At 33.6% G+C, this 10,623-nt stretch overlaps 1 protein-coding gene across 2 annotated transcripts in view; it reads left to right on the top strand.

The window, feature by feature from the left end:
* The window catches only part of LOC119645097 (uncharacterized protein DDB_G0283357), a 678,949-nt gene that overhangs the window by 591,509 nt on the left and 76,817 nt on the right, over positions 1–10,623 (top strand). Inside the window, exon 5 of one of the 2 annotated variants that reach the window (XM_038044999.1) lies at positions 6,148–6,383. The exons of the other annotated variant lie outside the window; for it this stretch is intronic. Within the exon in view, the coding sequence (XP_037900927.1) occupies positions 6,148–6,218 (71 nt within the window). The 3' untranslated portion in view covers positions 6,219–6,383. Of the gene's footprint in view, positions 1–6,147; positions 6,384–10,623 lie in introns of those variants that run through there. 2 annotated transcript variants of the gene reach the window in all.

Below are 10,623 nucleotides of genomic sequence, written 5' to 3'. Positions count from 1 at the left end.
TATATATATATATATATATATATATATATATATATATATATATATATTATGCCAGACATAGCACAGATTCTTATTAACTTTGCATCAAGAATTTAATGTTTTTGTAGCTAAACTCTGAATGAATTACGACATGTATCGATATCTTCTCTACATCTCTTTCTAAATAAATCGATAAGCACTCATATTTATAAGGAATATAAACTAAGAATGTACCTTTTATTTTATATATATGGTACATTAATCAGTTCACTTTTGCAATAAACGACAAATGATACGTGATATTTCAAGTCCACGCACAAACGTTAAACGTTAAGCCGTACAATTTCGGTGCCTCTTCTCTGCTTTATGGTTGCTAGCTACTGATTGTAAAACGCCAGCTTAGAATGAATATAAATGCATTGAGCTATTAAGAAGAAAATGGATACTAAACCCATTTAAGCCCTAGGGCCAAGAGCAGATATTAATTGCTCGTGAACTTGGCAAACATAGACGAAGCGATCTCTAAATGAAATTAACCAGATCGTGCATACAACAATGAGGGCGCAATCGCGAATTTTTATTAGATGGGCTGATGAAATTTCATGAGTTGAAGTTCGAATTTCTGACCGCTTTTTCCTTATTTCTCCATTCCAGACCTCTTGCTTCCGAATTTCAAAAGTAGGCTTCACGGGAATAGATTTAGCTTAAATAATGACCTTATTGAGGAAACTGAAGGTTATTTTGGGTATCTCAAGAAATCGTTTCATAAAGAAGATCTCGAAATGTTCGAAAAGCGTTGGATTGATTGTATTACTGGTATCGACCATTTTGCAAAACAAAAAGAGTTTTCTTCAAATTCGTCTCGAGACGCATCTGAGACGCATGACACACCTGTACGGCAATACTAGAAACTCTAGCTGATCACTTCTTTGATATACTTTCGTTGTTCCTGCGATAGCTGTTTGCAAAGAAAGTTTTGGCGAGCTGGCAAATATTGTTAACATGATTCCAATTAGAAACGACGGAAAATTGAAAACAACAATTGCGCAAAATTATAAAAGGGAATCTGGAGCTGAGAAGGTACCGTCCTTTCTTTTAATCGCCTGAAATCATTTATTCTGAATTATTTCTTTTTCTTGTACGCTATGCTAAGGCCTAAGCACTTTAATTTGACATTTTTTGAAAATTTTCGCATTGTTAAATTTTCTTTTCTTTTTCATTCTCAATTTTTCACCATTTTTCCGCACGATTTCTTTAAATGTTATATGTTTAGAAAATTTCTAACAAATCATCACAATGGCAATCATCAACGAAAAATTGTCGGAAATATATAGATATATGTATGTATGTTTATATGTATATATGTATGTATCTATGGAAAATCAAGACTGTCATGGAAGAGTAGCAGTAGCAAACAGTCATTTAAGAGCAACATCAACATTAACATTAGCGTATGGCATCATTGTCTTTCAATCAAACGTTAACGAGTATAGAAATGTTTTATAAAAATTTGTTTTACGTGTATTTGTGTGTTGGCCTCTTATTCCTTTTGCGTGAGTATGTATATGTTGGCGTACGTATGTTTGCAATGTTTGACAATGCGGCATTTTTACAATTGAATTATGCGACGTTAGCGTATTTTCAAATAGAGAGGAAACTAAAGATTTTCTTTTACTCTTTTTTTTTTTTTTTTTTTTTTAAGATTTTATTTGAATCATTTGCTACCGCCACCCGATTGTTTATTGTTGGGGCCATGAGCAAAAAAAAAAACAAAAAAAAAAAAAGAATGGAATCTACCATCGACATTGAAGGCATAACTATAACTGCGATAGTGAGAAGAGATGGGTGGCGGGTTTGCAACGACATTGAACGAACGGATGCTATAGGCGCTCGGTATAGGAACACAGCAATATTGTGTGTTTAACTTTGGCATGTGCATGTGTGTACGTATGTATGCTGTTTCCGTTTTACAATTTCTCTGCTATGCTATGAATGTAGGTATCGCCCTCATCGCCACCATTTCATGATCATTTCCATCGTCATCCATGATTGCTGATGGTGTTGTGCTGGTATTTACTCTCGAACTCTCTCTGTTCACTGTGCTGCTATCATTTTTGCTAACTTTCAATACTAGTTGTGTATATATACTTTTAATACTATATATATGTGTAGCCAAATATATATGTATACATATATATATATATATATATATATGATTTTCTACTCTTATTATTCTTCACATACACAAACATAAACGCGCTTACTGGCTTTTAGATATACCAATGCGGAGAGACAACCATGTTTGGTACAGCAGCTGCTTCCGTTTGTCGTTGACAACAGACAGTACCGAACCTAAAGCACTCTCTCTACGCTTCGTCTGAATTCAAATAACAAACTTAGGCTTTTGCACTTCGTGTGTGTGTGTGTGTGTACGTATTGTAATATATAAACAAAAATGCCTTACTAAGGGCTAAAATAAAATAAAAAGCCAACAGAGCCTACATGCACATAATGTCTATTTGTTTACATCAACATCTTGTTGTGTATGCCCGTCTGCGTGTCTGTCTTACCAATATTATTATGTTTTTCTCTCTCGCTCAAATGCAACGTTAACTTTTTTTCCACTTCATTGCAGTTTCAACTGTTCCCAATTGTCTAGCTTTTGATGATTGCAAGCACATATATACAAGCGTTGGTCTGCGATTTTTCCGTTATACATACTTATATATGTATTACATGAACTAATGTGCTTGCGTGTGTGTGTGTGTGTGCCTACATTTGTAAGCTTGTGAGTGGTTGCGCTTTGTACTTATTTCGTATCACAAAATTTCGCTTTCGTTAGTAATATATACATATAAATACACATATATACATATAAATACACATATATACATATATATGCATATATATACATATATATACATATACATACATATACATATATATACATAATTGTTTTTCTTTTAATTTTTGTGATTCATTTTTACTTTAAAAAAAATTTATAATGCCTTTAAACAAAAAAAAAAAAAAAAATGAATGATAAAAAGGAATTTTTTTTGCATTTTTCTTTTCAGTTCCAATAAAATCTATGTCATGATTATGATTAAAATTGCATATAATTTATTTATTTTTTTAAACTCTAGCACTTTCTTGCAAAAGTTTCTTACTCGCTTCTCTTAAGGTATACGTACAGCGAAGATCCTAAATATGACTGCAATCTAAACGTAAGCGACTCTTTCAAAACACTGGCTTAGTCAATATTGTGGTTATGTCCCATATCGTCGTCGGTGGTCATCAAGCTGCGATCGAAGTCGATGTAACCTTTGATATAATCGTCATCATTACTTGATTTGGCCACAACTGTGACAAACAATAATATATACGCGAAGATTCTTGTTCAGTAACCAATTATTATTTAAGTTAGGACATGAAAGAGGAATAGATTCATATTTTGATTTAACGATTTTCAAAAAATAATAAGTTACATATTATACATTATATATGTTATATGAACTGCAAGCCTGTGTACGCCATTGTGATACGCTTCATTTACGCGTTTATAGTTGAGTCACGCGCAATGCTCATATCTATACGCATATCCATATTTCAATACTCCGCCTTTTTATACCCTATATACGCTACTTGTTGGTACAAGAGGTTTTGGCCCAAGAGCAAACGCTATTGAAAATGATTCGAATCGAATCACCTTTTTGACCATTTTTTTTGAGTACTTCTCATTTGCTTAGAGAAGTCATTGTATGCACGACTGCGTTAAATGAGGATTTAATGTTGGAGTGCAGCCCAGTAAAGTTGTTTTACTTGTTTTGACTCTATACTTCTATACGTATCACTGAAGGATGGGGCTAAACTCACAACTTTTGTTTTTTCCCATAATGTATGGAACCCTCGAAAGGAAACTTCAGAGACCCTGTGAGGTATGTATATTCTTGATCAACGTGAAATACTGAACTGATTAAGCCATGTCTGTCCGTCTATGTGTCTATTGCTGGCTTTGTCCTCATCGCAAAAATTGCGATTTCGACTTAAAATTTGTTAGAAACATCGCAACTTTTTGCACGCAGGTTGGTGTTGGAAACGGGCCAGGTCGGTCAGAGCAGACGCTCGCAATGGGGCTTAAACGGAACATAGTTCCGTTTTTCTTAACAAAAATCTGATGAACATCACTTCCGTTAAATATTAGATTGAATTTTCTCTTGAGATTTCTAGACTTTTTTCAAAGTCCTCATATGTATCTATCCGGCTGGAAATTATTGCACAACTATTGAATTCACGACCCGATTTAGTCGATTGCTGCTTTGGGCTTTTGTCTATTTACGCAATCACATGGGATGAGTAAAAGGTGCATAAAAAAAAAAAAAAAAACAGCCAAAACGGATACAAACTAAACGCAATTTTTATTGTACGGATGGATAACTGACTGTAACATTGAAAAATTGCATTCTTGTAAAGTGAAATACTTTATGAGTAAACATTTTTTTAATTCAACAACACAAAGCTGAATAGGATGCTTTTCCTTCCGCTAAGCATTCTTTGCAAAGTGGTTCATCTCACAGATCGATATGAAGCTTTAGGCACAATGCGTGTAAATTCAAGTTGAAGAAACTTGGTTCTTCGTAGTTCTTTTTTACTCTGATTTTGAAAATCAGCCCAGATTCGGTTCGGGTCGCTGCTCATTCGAACCAATTATTCAATTCAATTCATTACTTGGTACTGTTTATCTATTTCGCAACGCTGAACATCGCTGCTATAACGTTAAACAAGTTAAACGAGCGAACAACAAGAAAGTTCAAGGCAGAATATCAGTTATTTCATTCATTTCTCCTTAGTTTTTCCTTTCTTTCTTTTCTTTCCTTTTCCGTTTCATTTTCTTCTTTTTTTTTTTTCGTTCTGACTTGAATGGCTTTGATTGAACACAATCAGTTTCATTTTCATTCAACGAGTTTCTTATTCTATTGTTTAGCTTACGGTTCCATTTAATTGTGGGAAGTTGTTATATTTTTCATTTCATTCGTCAAATATCGAAGTCTGGATTAAAGGATACATCAAGTAAAGACAGCTAAAGCTAAATTGAAATTGTCATTCTGTTTATAATCGTGTTTATAATTCTTGAAAAGAAGAAATAAAAAATTAAAAATTCTTTACGTTCCTGAGCTAACCATAGGAGAAAATTCGTGAATTATTTTGTTAGTTGTGAGAGTACATGAAATCGGCGCTCGATGTTCTTTGTTAATGGAATTTGAATTTTTCATATTTTTTTGTCCTTCTTATGCGTCTTATAAGCGTGAATAGATGTGAATAGATAATATTCGTAAAGCATTGAACCATTAAATGGCTTCAAGAAGTATCGTTAATCTTCGATCAGACCCTACCCCATGGATAGTAACTTACAGTCTCTTGCCTATTTTAAGTGCGTTCGTCGGTGGATCGGGTTTGCTTTAACAAAAGAGCAGACCGATGAAGCATCAGCTCAGTTCTAGCTCGGGCTTTTAAAAACGGAATCCTTCTAACGAGCAACAACCAAAGGACAGATAAAGGACAACCAGACAGAAATTGGCAAATCCATGCAAAAATGCAGACTTGCATTTCTTAATGTTCAATAGGCCGGTGCTTGTAAAGCTAAGGATATTATTATTATTATTATTGTAATTTATTTAATTCCCAGAAAAAAAATCTTGGATGTTACCGTTGAGGAACAATCAAGTATAGATCCGAGCAAAAAAATTTTTCTTTTTCTATAAATATGGTTTGAATTGAGTTTTAAAAGTATATCTTTATGTCGTTTATAAATCTATGTGCGCCTATGTGCGTTTGCTAAAACAATTATTAAAAAAACAAAAATCAAGAAGAAAATGAAAAGAAAATTGGGTGCCGGTGGTTTCGTTGTTATCTATTACTTGTTATCGTTTCTCTTGTTAAACTTCTATTTGCTGAAGAGTAAAAAGCAAAATCTTGTAAGTTAAATGGTTACTCACAATGTAATCATCGCTTTCACATGGTGATGATAATACATCAGACACTTGATATATCCATTTATTTACCATTTACTTGATTCAAAAAGAAAAAACAAAAAACTAAGAATTTGATCCGTTTCCATTTGAATTTTTATTTATACATATCTGTTTTTTCCTTTTTTTTTTCTTTTTTCAGGTACGTACTTCACGAGACGTTTTTCTTGTTCAAATAGAAATCAAAGTAAGTTCAACTTAAGTTATACGTAAGAATAAGAGAACACATTGAGAAATAAATTGTCTCTGTAATAAGAATTTTTTTTTTTTTTTTTTTTTTATTTATTCTACAAGTCTTTTAAAATTCAAGAAACGTTTCGTTTATGCTTTTATATTGTTACTCGAAAATTCTAGAAACATTTAATATTTAATATCACCTTATTCTAGAAATGCAGCGCATTGCAGTGAAGTCAGTGAAGCTGAAAACCGAAAGAACCCAATTTAAAAAATCGTTGCCTCAAAATCTTTTGAATAACCTACGAGGCATTGACTAACCGCATTAAAATATTTTTGCACTAAATTGAGAGGGGAATCGAGTTAAGCATTTGCCTAAGCCTCTGAGCGAAATCAATTGACAATCGAACTGAATGCATATCGAAATTACTATGAATGTCTCCCTCTCTCTCTCTCTCTCTCTGAAAGACAACCATTTTGAGGTTTCGCTCACCTTGCAAACCTTTGCAAACCTTTCAAAATACATATATATAAATATATCGCAATTTTGGGGAGGGGTGCAGGCTATAAACATAGAAAGTCATTTCTTATATAAGATAATATGTGCATAAGTAGCAAACAGTAAAGTTTGTTAATTATTTAAGGGATAAACCCCTTTCTTCGTAATAAACAACCACAGAGACTTTATCTACAAAAAACTCGAATATATTTCTAATATAATCGTAAAAGCATAAAAGCGCGTCGAATGTTATAACGAAAATCAAAATAATAGCGACGCGAGTGTGATATAATAATATAGGAAGTGCTAGAGACTGTGAAAAATTTAAAAACGAAAGCTAGAAGAATTTGAGGAGCGACTTTAACCCTCAGCGAAAAGGTTAAACTTTAAACGAAATACCCTGCCGCTTCTCATCTGCTCGAACACTAATAACGTTAAGGAAAAACAATGCAACAACAACGAAAGCAATACCTCTCACTGAGCTTTAACAATGCAACCAACTGATTGTCATTATCACCGTCAGTGACACCATTACCAACGTCATCGTTATCATCAATAACATTACAGAATAGCAGTCAGAGTAGCAGCCATAGCGATAGCAACAATATTAGTATTAGTCACTTTCACGTTTATGTATATTAATTTTATGTATATGTATGTAAATGTATATTAATTTTATCGCATCGTCTGTTGGTTGTCCTTTTTAATCTGTTTATTAAATTACTCGGTGACTCGACGTAGCCGTTAAGTCGCCCTTAGGTATCTTTTTGCTATCCCCTGCACCTTTTTTTGACTGCGGTCCTCTTCTTTTCCTTATGAAATCGGAAAAAGTGGAGTGCAAAGAAAAACGAAAAGGGGAAAAGTTACCCACGTCTTCTCACTATAATAGTTCTTGCCAGTCTCCACAAATAAAAAAAAAGAAAATATTAGACTTGTAGACGTATTTCTCCGTATAGAGCTCTTCAAGAAGGGGTTTTGGTCACCTTAAATCTCTGTTTTGATCAGTCGCTCTGGGGATGATGTCTGAAATGATGACGATCAGAGAGAGGTGAGGAAAATGAAAACGATCGAGAGGTGACGGGAAGTCTAGTCAGTTTACTGATTCCGAGCACTCACTATATCCGCGACTAAAGTAAACTCTACCGCACTGAAATTTGAACCTTGCAATCACCCACTTGGTAGTCGCGATCCTTACTTACATGGCTACTCGTGCAGACTCGCTTAAAGTATTTTACTTCAACCTAATAGAGTGTGACTTAAATAGAGTCTTTCTTACATATTTCGTGTACAATATTTTTGGAAAAATTTTTCGCAAAAAACATGGATTACGGAATGAAAAATCATTTTAGGCAACTTACTTGAGAGGTTCTGTGACAATATTAATCAATCTGCTTTAGGCATATAACTTGTTTTATGCAATCAATTCGTCAAGCAGACTACCATAATAAAATTACAACAAAGATGACCATTAGAAGCCACTACGGCTTTGCTCATTACCTCCCAGCGTAGCCGATATTGACACTGTGGATAAAATAAGCATTGAAGTGAAAACCCAATCCTGTTAAAGACAGGTATAGAACCTACAAGTATGCGGGCTGAACTAAAAAAGCCTACCTTCTCTACACTTGTTTTCCTTTCAACCGGTATAGGATGCGCGCTCTTTCACTTTCACCGAAGAATGTTTGCCCCTAGTGAAACTGGCACAAAGCCATCTGCCGCGCTATAGTGTTCACCTACGAAGGGTCTTGATTAGGTAAGCAAAACGTCTGTACAAAGTTTTGTAAGACAATCTTGGGTAATTCTCTGATTTGGTAGGAATTGTAGGATTCGTCTTAAACTGAACATAATTTCTTTTTCTTCTTATCTCGTTAAGCTTCAATCCTTTAGGGTATTTGCTATAATGCTTAAAAAAAAAAGGAAAAAAAGGTAAAAATATCTTGAAATCACTAAAGACGAACTCAACGTCAACAACAATGAAAGCGACAAACAGGGAAGAAGGCAATTTTGATTATGTTCTTGGGATTCTCGGCTTAAACCAGCTAACCGATGTAGCGTTAGTATGCTGTTTGCTCATATGCTAAACGGGAGCAAATGCGTAACGTGTAACAAAAGCATGATATCCTTACCACAAGTGAATCGTTAGTTATTTTATCTCTACGTAAATGGCTTGTGTCGTGAAAACTAAAAGGCGTAACAATATATATATATATATATGTATGGGAATATTTTATTAATTAAGAATTTTCTACACCGTAATCGCTCTTATTGTAAAGGCGACTGACTGATCGTGAAATTTTAAACAAAGACTGATCGCCGGAATATTCAAACAGGACGTTATTTCTTAATGTTGATGCAATCTTTAACCACCCACTGAAACTTTGTGTTTTCGGGAATTAAAATTTGTGCATGTGTATGTGTATACTTTAACTCGATTTGTGTTGCAGTGCGTGTTAGCCGCTAAATATATACTTAGGTGTAGCTGCCTATACAAGTAAACTCTTTGCCCTTTGTATTGTAACTAAACTTATGCGAGCTTTTCCTCTTTTTATTTTCTTTGTTTCTTTTTTTTACTGTTTGTTGATCTATCTCTGTGTTAATGTGTGTATGGGTGTGCGTGCGTAAATGCATGAAGCATTTTTGCAATATTTCTTTGGGATATCAAAATTACTTTTTTCGTGTCGTGTCTCTCTTATCTCTATGCGCCCTTGTTTCATCAAGAAGCACCCTCTTCTGGACTATATAATAATTTTACTTAGAGTTTTTCGACTTTTGACTTTTTCACTGTAAACAACATCGGTTGCCTACATAACCTTTTGCTTTTGTACACTTTTGTACACGTGGCTTTCTTTTCTAAAGTTTATAGATTTATTTATTTTTTTTTTTTGGCCCATCATACACACATACATATATATACTTTCCGAGTATTATATGTGCGAGTAAATCTATTGATATATTTCCGTTTTTGAATGTATAGTAAACGTGTGCACACAAATATGCGCACCTACATTCATATAGCCACAAGTATACCTTAATAGACGTTATGGCTGTTAGACCCAAGCAGTTTTCTTTCTACTCATCTGCCGTTTGCCACAAATAAAGTTCTAACGTTCAAGAATAATATATTTCATCTTTTTTTCTTCTCTTATCTCTTTTTCACTTTTATTCATTTCTCGCGTAATTGAAATTTTCGAATTCTTATATCCCTCCTCTGCTGTGCTATTTCTTCTTCTTCTTCTTCTTCTTTGTTCTTTTTTCTTTTTATATATGTTGCACTTGTTGTATCACTTATCTCGGTTTTTATTATACTTTTTTTTCTTTTTTTTTTTTTTTTTTTTTTGGTTTTCTGCGACTCTTTCCCGTTGCGCAGAAGAACAAGGGAAAAAAAAATTCCGGAATTTATATCATCTCTCTCAATTTAAAATTTAAAAGATGAAGAAATAAGAGCTCACCTCACACGAGCCCATAAGGCTTGTTGGTATTATGTGGCCAACTCATATAGCTTTAATATATCTTTCGATTTTTATACATGCGTATGCATATGTGCGTATTTGTATGTATGTATGCATATATGTATATATTGTTACTCTTCTACTTTCATTCTTTACATCGATAATTTATTGAAATTGAAATAATACCACGAGAACGCTTTTATTATCACGATCAACAATGAAACGATAAATTCGAAATAATTTAACCGTAAAAAAAAAAAAATAAAAATAAATAAAGTTTTGATGAAATTATTGCTGCTCTTATAAAGTTTCCAGGGCAAAAGTCATTTAATCTACGTAATCGCTTGTTGTACGAATTACATGTAGGTACTTAAATAACGCCTTGGCCAATTGGTTGGCATCGGGTCTGAGACGTAGATAACGACACCGACAACAAATTCATATTAAATTTAAAATCATCTTGACTCTGGTTGGAAAAATTTCACGTCATTAAAAC

This window comes from Glossina fuscipes, unplaced genomic scaffold (genome assembly GCF_014805625.2).
Source record: "Glossina fuscipes isolate IAEA_lab_2018 unplaced genomic scaffold, Yale_Gfus_2 1, whole genome shotgun sequence".
Taxonomy (NCBI): domain Eukaryota; kingdom Metazoa; phylum Arthropoda; class Insecta; order Diptera; family Glossinidae; genus Glossina; species Glossina fuscipes.
This window is presented reverse-complemented; position numbering and strand designations above follow the sequence as displayed.